This window comes from Chiloscyllium punctatum, chromosome 37 (genome assembly GCF_047496795.1).
Source record: "Chiloscyllium punctatum isolate Juve2018m chromosome 37, sChiPun1.3, whole genome shotgun sequence".
Taxonomy (NCBI): domain Eukaryota; kingdom Metazoa; phylum Chordata; class Chondrichthyes; order Orectolobiformes; family Hemiscylliidae; genus Chiloscyllium; species Chiloscyllium punctatum.
In genome coordinates this window covers 33738943-33752200 of record NC_092775.1, presented here as the reverse complement: position 1 = coordinate 33752200, position 13258 = coordinate 33738943, and the positions used below count along the sequence as shown (strand labels likewise).

Sequence of the window (13258 nt, the reverse complement as noted above, 5' to 3'; positions counted from 1 at the left end):
AAGCAGATGAACGGAAACTGCGTAGAGTCAGGCATGTTATGAAGGTCCTAAGAGGTCGCCCTTCTATCCTTATTGATAGAAGATGTTATCCAAAACTTATCATGGTGTTAAATACCACACCAAGGTTCTGGTCCTACCTCAAACAGTTGTCATGGAGAGGAATGAAGTTGATGGCTAGGTAGTTTGCCTTGGGACTGAACACAATAGCTTAAAAATTCCCTTTATTTAATTGGAATAAGTTTATGCTCAGCCAGTACTAATTTCCAGTGAATGTAGCAACAATTCAGAGACTGTTGAGAGAGATGATAGGGCTGGGAGTCATAATTGTATAAACATAAGACGTAGATTCAGCCTTTCTTGGAGTATCCTCCATCAGTTACTTTGATCATCATGGATTTATATCTCAGTTCCATTTTCCAACACAATTCCATATTCTTTCATTCCCTTTGTATCCAAAATTCTATTTTTCCCTTTTAAATACACAACAACAGAGCGGCCACAGCCCTCTTTGGAATGCTGCATGTAAATTCCACAACCCACTGAGTGACAAAAGCTTTGCCCACCTCTAAGTCCCAAATGGCCAACCTCTTACTCTGAGACTGTGACACTGATTCTCAGCGCCCCAGGTTTGGGAAATATTCCTCAGTATCCGTACTACCAAGGGACTCAAGAATCTTATGTTTCAATGAATTCACTTCTCATTATGATAAATTACATTGAGTAAAGGTTTTGTTTGCTCATGGTCTCTTCACAATATCCACCATCTAAACCACCTATGGCAGCTACCTGTCAAACTCTGGGACTCATGCATAATTAGAATCCCTAAAGTGTGGAAACCGGCCCTTTGGCCCAACAAGTCCACACCGACCTCCGAAGAGTAACCCACCCAGACCCATTCCCTTACACATTTACCCCTGGACTAATAACCTACACTATTGGCAATTTAGCATGGCCAATTCACCCAACCTCCACATCTTTGAATTGTGGGAGGAAACCAGAGCACCTGGAAGAAACCCACGCAGACACAGGGAGAATGTGCAAACTCCACACAGACAGTCGCCTGAGGCTGGAATTGAGGTAAACAGACGGCCTCCAATGTATCTCGTCCACATCCCGCACCTTCGCCCTCAGACCCCACCCCTCCAACCGTAACAAGGACAGAACGCCCCTGGTGCTCACCTTCCACCCTACCAACCTTCGCATAAACCAAATCATCCGCCGACATTTCCGCCACCTCCAAACAGACCCCACTACCAGGGATACATTTCCCTCCCTACCCCTTTCCGCCTTCCGCAAAGACTGTTCCCTCCACGACTACCTGGTCAGGTCCACGCCCTCCTACAACCCACCCTCCAATCCTGGCACTTTCCCCTGCCACCGCAGGAACTGTAAAACCTGCGCCCACACCTCCTCCCTCACCTCTATCCAAGGCCGTAAAGGAGCCTTCCACATCCACCAAAGTTTTACTTGCAAATCCACTAATATCATTTATTGTATCTGTTGCTCCCGATGCGATCTCCTCTACATTGGGGAGACTGGGCGCCTCCTAGCAGAGCGATTAAGGGAACATCTCCGGGACACCCACACCAATCAACCACACCGCTCTGTGGCCCAACATTTCAACTCCCCCTCCCACTCTGCCAAGGATATGGAGGTCCTGGGCCTCCTTCACTGCAGCTCCCTCACCACCAGACGCCTGGAGGAAGAACGCCTCATCTTCCGCTTCGGAACACTTCAACCCCAGGGCATCAATGTGGACTTCAACAGTTTCCTCATTTCCCCTTCCCCCACCTCACCCTAGTTCCAAACTTCCAGCTCAGCACTGTCCCCTTGACTTGTCCGGACATGTCCTACCTGCCTATCTTCTTTTCCACCTATCCACTCCACCCTCCTCCCCACCTATCACCTTCATCCCCTCCCCCACTCACCCATTGTACTCTATGCTACTTTCTCCCCACCCCCACCCTCCTCAAGTTTATCTCTTCACGCTTCAGGCTCACTGCCTTTATTCCTGATGAAGGGCTTTTGCCCAAAACGTCGATTTCGAAGCTACTTGGATGCTGCCTGAACTGCTGTGCTCTTCCAGCACCACTAATCCAGAATGAGGCTGGAATTGAACCTGGATCCCTGGCACTGTGAGGCAGCACTGAACCACCATGCCACCAAAAGGAAGTGTAGGCTCTACCAAATAACACTGCCCTTTCTCTCACCATCCAAAAATATCCTACTCCTCGATTTCCCTCCACAAAGAGAATAACCTCATGTCTGTTGACATTATAGCCCATTCACCTCACCTCACCAAAATACTCTCTTAATTAAAGTAGGGTGTATAAGGTTGGAGGAGAAAGTGAGGATTGCAGATGCTGGAGATCAGAGCTGAAAATATGTTGCTGGAAAAGCACAGCAGGTCAGGCAGCATCCAAGGAGCAGGAGAATCGACGTTTCGGGCATGAGCCCTCCTTCATGTATAAGGGTGGAGTTTGTCACTACTTGGACAATGACTTGTTTACCTATGAATGGAACACTGGTAATGAGTTGTTGAGTTATGAGCCATAACTTGTGATATCTCACTTCATGAGTAATTCTAAAGTTGAGTAAAATTTGAAGTCTGGTCTCTTCTTTCGCCAAGCAACTGAAAGATGTTTAACATATCGCCTGCAGCCTCAATTCATTTTCTCCACAGACCAACACACTCCCCCATCCATCCTACATTGCCCATAGGTCTGGACACACCACACTCAGTGCCCTGTCCACGTAACCGCATAAATTATAAATTGCTGAGGGCTCAAACATTGCTCCTAACTAGCCACAGCCTGAAGCGATCTATTCACTCCTATCCTCTGCCACACATCTGCCAACCAATCCTCGAACAATGCAAAGATATTGTCTCCAAACCATGGCCCTTGACGTCATTCATGACCTCCTGCTTCCTGAAAATTATTCAATTGTCAATCCTGGCACCCCGCCTCTAGTATAACCAAATAGCCTTACTCCCAAAACCTGTTCAGGTGGAAGCTCATGATATATTCTGGAACAGTATTACTAAGGAAGCATTTAGCTGAGAAATAGGAAGGGACCAAGAATCAATCTTCACAGTATATCAGAGGTAAAGGTGCAAGAGCAAGAAGAGTAGTCATTAAAGGGAATTCTCTGGCTGACGCTCTGGCTAAGAAATTCAGGGGTAGATGGCGATGGAGTAGTAATTTACAATGATGAAAGGATTGTTTTGCAAAAGAGGAGAAATACTATTATCAAAACAAATATAGACTTATACCAGTTGAATGTCTTCTGAGCATACAACACAAGGATTTCAATACATTAATTACTATCAATAAGTAAACTGAGGAAAAATGATGGGAATATAAGTGAAAATTTCAAGTTCTGCTTCACTATCAACTCTGATCTTGAAAGCTTTAAGAACGCTCACCATATGCTGTTGATAATTTCCACATCTTCTTTCCAAATACTTTGGTATCCATTAGTTCAAATGTGAATGGACCACTGAATGGATTTTCATCATCATCTGCTGCCATAATATTGATGGATCGCGCATTGCCATTAGTGCACATATGTTGATTGTTGTCCACTATATATGGTGCATTGTCATTAACATCTGACAAGTGTAAGTGCAGAGTGGCTGTTCCAGTCAAAGGTGGCACACCTAAAATGAAGAGAAATTTACACAAATATATCCATATTAATTCCCTTTTTAAAAAGAGATTGCAAGTATCACAGTTACTAAATGCATGTTATAAGAATAACTTCAATTATTGATTGACAAGTCCCTGTTTTCAGTCTCCAATACAAAGATGTTCCTTCAGTTTTGTGTACAATGTCTTGTTACGATAAAATGGATCAGAAAACTTAATGTGCTTAGTGGAAAAATGCATGAAATTACAGTATTCACTCACTTCCGATATTCAACCCTTGAGACACTTAATGGGAAAGTGCTAACCCATTTTACTATGGCATTTCTTCTTTGAGATGACAGCAAAAATTGTACAGTTCTATTACAGTTGAATGAACTTACCTTACTTTTAATTGGGAAACTGCTCCCTTGCAATAATATTCTCTTCCTCTGTATAAATATATTTTTCAAACATTTTTAAAACCAATAATAAATCAAATAGGGAAAGAATAAAGACTGGTCATGCTTATAGAAGGTGTTCCTCGGTATGAATACTATTACAATTAATAGAATAGCTTTCTCATGCCTATAAAAAGCTTGTTTCAATTACTAGCACTATAAAAACATATATCATGGTCCAGTTTGTTGCCATATCACCATCTATCCCACACCGCTATTTATCAGCATTGACAATAAGGTACTGAAATTTGGCTATGCAATCACAGATATCAATACATGCATTGCAAAAGCTGTGTGTTCAACTAAGTAACAGAGTATAGAGCATCAGTACCTTGACTGAGTACACCAAACTGTGAGTCTACCAAGCTTGCATCTTTAATCAATTCCTCTACAATACTAAGACATGGGCCACACATGCCAAGCATGGCAAAAGACTAAATTATTTCCACCATTGTTGTGACAGACGTCCTCAATAACTGTTGAAAGTAACCAATTCAGAGATCCTGGAACATGCTAATTCCATCCGCATGCACCCAGTGCTAAGCCAATGATGTCTGCACTGTCTTGGCTACATTCATCAAATGGATGATGACCCCATACCCAAAGACCTTTTGCATAGTGAACTTGCCACTGGGTCATAGCCTCACCTTAATTGTTCATATCTCTGCCAACGGGTTGCCTGCATATGCACTGCCAATTGGGCACAGTCATTGATAGCCATGATCTTTGGAGGTTATCTGTTTGTAAGGCATGAAAGGAGGTGAGCAGAAAATGAAAACTCAGTATATTGAGAAGAGCGCCCAGAGGAAATAGACACCATTGCATTAGGCACCTTCCCTGTCTGCTCTCCTCATCAGGAGAAAATGTAGCAGAGACTGCATTGGCAGCCTCCTGAACCATAACAGGTGATGCTTTGCACAGAGTTGACTACTGCTGTGCAAACTATTATCCTAAGAGAGAAGAAGCTGTGGGAACACCGAAACCACTGTGATGTTTATTGTCAGCTATTTTAACCAGTAAAGCAGTACTTGAAACCATAGATTAAAGACACTATATGCATTATAATGAGAAATATTCATCTTGAATCACAGATATGGATATCTCACCAAAACAGTTGAAAAGCATAATTAAAACATCTGAATTATTAAAGTCATTTTAAATATCACTTGCCATCATCAACTGCATGAATAATAATATCATAAACACTTCCATTCATGTAGGGTGCTTCTCGATCCAATTCTTTCAACGTTGTGACAATACCAGTCACTTTATCCACAGAAACAAGTTCACCAGGATCATGTGCTTTTACATACCTTGAAAAGAAAATGTAATAAAGGAAGAACATTTGATTTTACCATCTTAGCTAAATGTAATGTATTAACTTATACAGTGACGTCTCTGTAGAATGAAGAGGATTATGATTAATTTTATGCATCATTGAATCCACTCTGACCACCTCACTCCCAACCTCTTCACCCAACACAGGCAGTTTATGTTAAGGCATTGGATTTTAGTTTACAATTTATTATCTTTGAGCTTAATATTTTTGAGGGATTTTGTGCCCACTCTTCAATCATCCACATGCTATTGTCAAATTCCTCAGAGTTCCACTGTTCCCCGTGCACTGCTAAGAATATGGGTAATGGCCATAGCGATGAAATTAGCCATCATCTCCTGACAGTCATAACACATTGTTATCCTTTGGGCAGGAAACCAGGAATGCCAATCAGGACATCATTCCACACCCTCATCTCATTCATTTGCCTGGAATTGTGATCAATGGCACAGCAGTGACTCTCACCACTAACTGAACACATGTCTGCATAATCCTATTCCCATCCCAGTGAAGAAACTTCCAGCTGCTCTAAGGAAGGTTCCTGGCTTGATGTAGTTTGCATGCGTGTGGTGGAGTTCCATTTGTCTGCTGCCCTTGACCTTCAAGGTGGTGGAGGTCACAGGTTTGGAAAGTGCTGTCTAAGGAGCCTAGTTAAGTTGTTGCAGTGCATTTTGTAGGTGGTACACACTGCTGCCATCATACATCAGTGGTGGAGGGAGTGAACCTTGATAATGTTAGACATCTGCTTTGTCTTGGATGGTGTCAAAGTTTCATGAGTTGAAACTACACTTATCCAGGTATGGAGAGTATTCCATCATGCTCCTGACTCGTGCCTCGTCAAAGTGGACAAGCAATGAGAAGTCAAAAGGTGAGTTATTCACCACAGAACCCCCAATTTCAGGCCTGCGCTATAGCCGCAGTGTATATATGGCTGGTCTACAGATTAGTTTCAGGTAAATCACTCAAAGCTGTTGATAATGGAGAATTTAGCAATGCTAATGTCATTGACTGTTAAAGGACAATGGCTACAAGCTTTTTTGTTGGAAATAGTCCTTCACTTGTATTTATTTGACATGAATGTTATTTACCATTTAGCAACCCAAGCCTGGATGTTGTCCAGTTGTCTATTACATGCTGATTATCTCTTTGACCTGCAAGTAGTTCTGTGCTGAAACTTCACCAGGTTGACACCTCATCTTTAGGTAAACCAGTTGCTGCTCCTCGAATTGATATAGATATAACCAGGGATAGTGATGGTGGTATCTAAGTATTCATCTGTAAGACATAATTCCATGGAAACCTCTACTACATGCATTGCTTATCTAATCTGGGGGATGGCTCTCCCAGTCTTGGCACAAGGACCAGATGCAGCAAAAAGATCTTTGCCAGGTTGACAAGTGTGCTGTTGTTGTTTTTCATATCTTGGCTGATGCCAGGCTGTCTGGTTTCATTCTTTTTATAAGGCTCTGTAGAGGTAATTACAACTGCATTGCCATGGATCTGAGTCACAGAGTATTGTGTAAAAGGAAATCAATCCATTTTAGTTTTGAAAGATGAGTGTCCTCATTGAATATTCACAAATTGAGAGGAAGTCACTTATGAGGTAAAAACAATGACTGCAGATGCTGGAAACCAGATTCTGGATTCGTGGTGCTGGAAGAGCACAGCAGTTCAGGCAGCATCCAAGGAGCAGTGAAATCGACGTTTTGGGCAAAAGCCCTTCATCAGGAATAAAGGCAGAGAGCCTGAAGCGTGGAGTGATAAGCTAGAGGAGGGTGGGGGTGGGGAGAAAGTAGCATAGAGTACAATAGGTGAGTGGGGGAGGGGATGAAGGTGATAGGTCAGGGAGGAGAGGGTGGAACGGAAAGGTGGAAAAGGAGATAGGCAGGTAGGACAAGTCCAGACAAGTCAAGGGGACAGTTACTGAGCTGGAAGTTTAGAACTAGGGTGAGGTGGGGGAAGGGGAAATGAGGAAACTGTTGAAGTCCACATTGATGCCCTGGGGTTGGAGTGTTCCGAGGCGGAAGATGAGGCGTTCTTCCTCCAGGCATCTGGTGGTGAGGGAGCGGCGGTGAAGGAGGCCCAGGACCTCCATGTCAGGGCAGAGCGCTTTAGGGAACATCTCCGGGACACCCGCACCAATCAACCACACCGTCCCGTGAAAACATCTCAAACATCAAAAACTGTAAGTACGACAAACTTTTATCTACCCACCTCCATAACCAGCGCTCTTCAAACATTCCAGAAGATTCCCCTGGACTTGGAAGCTACTCCGATGCCATTAGCCATGCAGCTGATGAAGCTGCCACCCCCACACTGATTGATGTCACTTCCGCCCCCATCATGGCCAGTCCCACAACCACTTCCACCCCTCACAATTCATCATGCATCACACGTGACATCACTTCCACCCGTCACATCATCGCTGATGCCACATGCTCAGTGGCTCCCGCCACCCCTACTGCCGTGATCACCACCACTTCCGCCCCCACCAGCGCCACTCACCTGCATTCTGCTGACACAGCTCCCACAGACCCTACTGTCACTATCCCCACCCCCCAGAACCTCGAGGGGAACACTACCCCGCTCATGCCTCCACCCCCATTCCCCCCACCATCACACCCACTCCAGGTACTGGCTCCGACCCCACTCCCAGCTCTACACCCACACCAGATCCCAGCTCCCAGCCCTGCTGAGTTTTCACCATCCCTCCAGACCTCCCCCTCACTGAGGACAAACGATCAGTCCTCAGCAAAGGACTCACCTTCATCCCCCTCCGTTCACGCATCAATGAATTTAATACACGCTGTGACGTCGAACAATCCTTCCGTCGGCTCCGAGCTTATTTTCACAATCAGGATTCCCGCCACCTTCCGAGGACCCCTTCGCCCACCTCCAACACACTGCATCCACCTGGACACCCCATGCTGGCCTATTACCTGCTCTCGACCTCTTCATTTCCAACTGCCGCCGGGACATTAACCGCCTCAACCTGTCTACCCCCCCTCCCCCACTCCAACCTCTCACCCTCATAACGCACAGCCCTCCAATCCCTCTGCTCCAATCCCAAACTCACCATCAAGCCAGCGGATAAAGGGGGTGCAGTGGTAGTCTGGCATACTGACCTCTACACCGCTGAAGCCAAACGCCAACTCGAGGACACCTCTTCCTACTGCCCCCTCAACCATGAGCCCACTCCCCATCACCAAACCATAATCTCCCAGACCGTACAGAACCTCATCACCTCAGGAGATCTCCCACCCACAGATTCCAACCTCATAGTCCAGGAACCCTGCACTGCCTGGTTCTACCTCCTTCCCAAGATCCACAAGCCTGACCACCCTGGCCGACCCATTGTCTCAGCATGCTCCTGCCCCATTGAACTCATCTCTACCTACCTCGAACCTGTCCTATCCCCCCTAGTGCAGGAACTCCCCACATATGTTCGAGACACCACCCACACCCTCCACCTCCTCTAAGACTTCCGTTTCCCCATCCCCCAACACCTCATCTTCACCATGGATATCCAATCCCTCTTCACCTCCATCCACCATGACCAGTGCCTCCAAGCCCTCCGTTTTTTTCCTCTCCAGACATCCCCAACAGTATCCTTCCACCGACACTCTCATTCGTTTGGCCGAACTGGTCCTCACCCTTAACAATTTCTCCTTCGAATCCTCCCACTTCCTCCAGACCAAAGGGGTAGCCATGGGCACACGTATGGGCCCCAGCAATGCCTGTCTCTTTGTTGGCTACGTAGAAAAGTTGATCTTCCGTCATTACACCAGCACCACTCCCCACCTCTTCCTCCACTACATTGATGACTGCATTGTCGCCACCTCGTGCTCCCGCGAGGAGGTTGAGCAATTCATCAACTTCACCAACACATTCCACCCGACCTTAAATTTACCTGGACCATCTCTGACACCTCCCTCCCCTTCCTGGACCTCTCCAACTCCATTAATGACGACCGACTTGACACTGACATTTTTCACAAACCCACCGACTCCCACAGCTACCTGGATTACAACTCTTCCCACCCTACCTCTTCCAAAAATGCCATCCCGTATTCCCAATTCCTCCGCCTCTGCCGGATCTGCTCCCAGGAGGACCAGTCCACCACAGAACACACCAGATGGCCTCCTTCTTTAGAGACTGCAATTTCCCTTCCCACGTGGTTAAAGATGCCCTCCAATGCATCTCGTCCACATCCCACACCTCTGCCCTCAGGCCCCACCCCTCCAACCGCAACAAGGACAGAACGCCCCTGGTGCTCACCTTCCACCCTACCAACCTTCGCATTAACCAAATCATCTGCCAACATTTCCACCACCTCCAAAAAGACCCCACCACCAGGGATATATTTCCTTCCCCACCCCTTTCCACCTTCCGCAAAGACCGTTCCCTCCATGACTACCTGGTCAGGTCCACGCCCCCCTACAACCCACCCTCCCATCCTGGCATCTTCCCCGCCACCGCAGGAACTGTAAAACATGTGCCCACACCTCCTCCCTCACCTCTATCCAAGGCCCTAAAGGAGCCTTCCACATCCACCAAAGTTTTACCTGAACATCCACTAATATCATTTATTGTGTCCGTTGCTCCCGATGCAGTCTCCTCTACACTGGGGAGACTGGGCACCTCCTAGCAGAGCACTTTAGGGAACATCTCCGAGACACCTGCACCAATCAACCACACCGCCCAGTGGCCCAACATTTCAACTCCCCCTCCCACTCTGCCGAGGACATGGAGGTCCTGGGCCTCCTTCACTGCAGCTCCCTCACCACCAGACACCTGGAGGAAGAACGCCTCATACTTCTGCCTCGGAACACTTCAACCCCAGGGCATCAATGTGGACTTCAACAGTTTCCTCATTTCCCCTTCCCCCACCTCACCCTAGTTCCAAACTTCCAGCTCAGCACTGTCCCCATGACTTGTCTTACCTGCCTATCTTCTTTTCCACCTATCCACTCCACCCTCCTCCCCACCTATCACCTTCATCCCCTCCCCCACTCACCTATTGTACTCTATGCTACTTTCTCCCCACCCCCACCCTCCTCAAGCTTATCTCTCCATGCTTCAGGCTCTCTGCCTTTATTCCTGATGAAGGGCTTTTGCGTGAAACGTCGATTTCGCTGCTCCTTGGATGCTGCCTGAACTGCTGTGCTCTTCCAGCACCACTAATCCAGAAGGAAGTCCCTTATACCTGGCAGGACAGGTGTAAGATTTATAGTGCACTGTAATTCATTTGGAATGTGGTTCCTTCTTGCTCTTATGAAGGACTAAGCCAATTGGAGTAGTGTTGTTTGAACTATCATAGCTTTCAGATTGACCCTGCTACTTACTTGAGAAATCCAGCACATCTGCACATAACAGCAGTTAGTGCATGAGGATGCAGAAAATCTGACAAGTAGCTCAAATTATGAATGATTACTCTTGGTTGTAGATGAGTAGTTGCATCTAGATCAAAATATTAGGATTAATTTTGTAATCCCTTGCTAATATCTAGATGTTTATACAAAATTAATCTACGACAAAATGAATTGAACTCCATGCATGATTTGAAATTCATTGATTTTCACGAATTCCCAGCTTAAACTTTCCATGGATGACTAGCCTAGTGAATTCCAGCACAGCTGAAACTAAAAATCAATGGTTATATTGCAGGTAAAATATTCTTATAGACTTTAAAGTAGTTCAAAATATATTTCATCCATTTCAGTGGTTTTGACACGGCTGAATGAGAAAGTGGAAGACTTTGACAAAAACTGAAAAGAAACCAGGAGAGTCTGTGAGGAAGTGTTGGTGTAGTGTGGCAACTGATTCCTCTGTTCCATACTTAGTGATTTGCACGCATGTGCATGTAGTACATACAGAAAAATTGGTAACAGTTAAATCGTGTGACCTTTTGGCTAGTTTTTCACAAAGAGATAGTCATTCACAGAATAAATTATTGTCAGAACTACATTACTTGGTTCATCATATGATTAATTATCCATCCTGTAAAATACTGTGCTAATATTCAGTGGTCCCTATATCAGATCGATAATGTTTCCACTGCGAACTGATGACTAGTATTTCATTGTAAATGGGAACCAGTCCTTAAACTTCACTTGTGCATAAGCTTGATATCGATGTTGGTCTATGCAACTCTTCACTGTATTTATACAGTGAGGTAAGATTGCAAGAGGGTGAATTCATGACTCCATGACTACATTCTGTACTCAGGAGACATAAGTTCACAAAACCTATTCAAATCTCCAATAGGTTTACAGAACCTTGAACATTGTATTTCTAATAAAATGGGAGTTGTATTTTCACCTTCACCTACCTGATATGGTTTTTAAATATATTATCAGGATCTGTGGCATTCATTCTCCCCAGCACAACTTCAGGTAGAAGACCTTCTTTACGTTTGACTAATATTTCAGCAGGGTCAAAAAGCGGTGGGTCATTTTCATCCAATACATTGATGTTTACTGTCATTATCTGTGATTCTGATGTACGCAAATCAATATTCGTGCCGGGACAGGTAAATAATGGTTCTTCATTTTCAACAGCAATCTGAAGTATTCTTTCTCGACCATGCTCATAATCTAAATGCTGAAGAATTAATGCAGTGAAGCAGTTTGGTGCAATTTTCATAGCTTTGTACATACATTAGAGGCTAAGTAAAGGATGAACACGCTGTGGAGTCAAGAGATCTCTCATTACTGAGAAGACTGTTGAAGCACTGACAGTAGCACAGCAGAGCGTGAAGAGTCAGATGGTGACTCTTAGTGGGGGTATTCCTTCCAACAATGCCTCTTGCCTTAAAAAGTATTTACAACTAATATAACTTCCAATAATTTATAAAGAATAGTCCTGATACAATGGCAATTTGCTTTCATATTGTGGCTTAAATGTAACAAATGTCTCAAGGCACTTCACGGCAACATAGTGAAGCAACACTTGACTCAGTGCTACAAAAGGAGGTAGAGTCATAGAGTCATACAGCATGTAAATAGACCCCTCAGCCCAACTCATCCATGCTGACCAGGTTTCCTAAACTGAACTAGTCCAATTTTCCTGCATTTGGCCCATATCCCCCTAAACCTTTCCTTTCCATGCACCTGTCCAAAGGTTTTTTAAATGTTGTAATTGTATCAGCCTCTATCACTTCCTCTGCCAGCTCATTCCATATATAAAACACCCACTGTGTGAAAACATTGCCCCTCAGGTCCCTTTTAAGTCTTTCCCTTCGCACCCTAAACTTTTGCCCTCTAGTTTTGAACTCTCACAGCCTTAGGAAAAGACCTTGTTTATTTACCCTATCCATGCTCCTCTTGATTTTATAAACTTCTTAATTCACCCCTCAGCCTCCTACGCTCCAGGGAAATAAATCCCAACTTATCCAGCCTCTCCTTATAACACAAACCTGCTGGTCTCAATAACATACAGAGATCATAGGAAAAGTGACAAAAAGCTTCATTTTGAAGAAGCATTATATAAGAGGAAAGAGAGGTGGAAAAGCAGAGATGTTTAGGAAGTGAATTCCAGAGTTTTGTGTCTCATCAGCTGAAGGCACAGTCCTGATTTCCTCTATCAAAATTGCTAACTACTCCCGGATTATTTTGGACTGTAAAGATCTTCCCTATCTTATTTTCCTTACTGAAAACCTTTGTCTTTTCTCTGGTACTTCAACCACTGTCACCTCTAAGAACTGCCAGAGACACTAAAACATCCTTATTGCTAAGTATGAGAGATCTAATGCTGGAGGGTAGTATACAGTAAATGTATACTCTTAGTAGCACCAACATTATAAAAATCAGCAAGTCATGTTGCAGCTGTTTAGA

The 13258-nt window shown here is 44.8% G+C and overlaps 1 protein-coding gene across 2 annotated transcripts in view; it reads right to left on the bottom strand.

The window, feature by feature from the left end:
- The window catches only part of LOC140462988 (cadherin-like protein 26), a 54353-nt gene that overhangs the window by 10627 nt on the left and 30468 nt on the right, over positions 1–13258 (bottom strand). For both annotated transcript variants that reach the window (XM_072556568.1, XM_072556569.1), the window contains exons 9-11: positions 11755–12026; positions 5258–5400; positions 3428–3661 (exon numbers count right to left, since the gene is read on the bottom strand). In XM_072556568.1, the coding sequence (XP_072412669.1) occupies positions 3428–3661; positions 5258–5400; positions 11755–12026 (649 nt within the window). The remainder of the gene's footprint in view (positions 1–3427; positions 3662–5257; positions 5401–11754; positions 12027–13258) is intronic.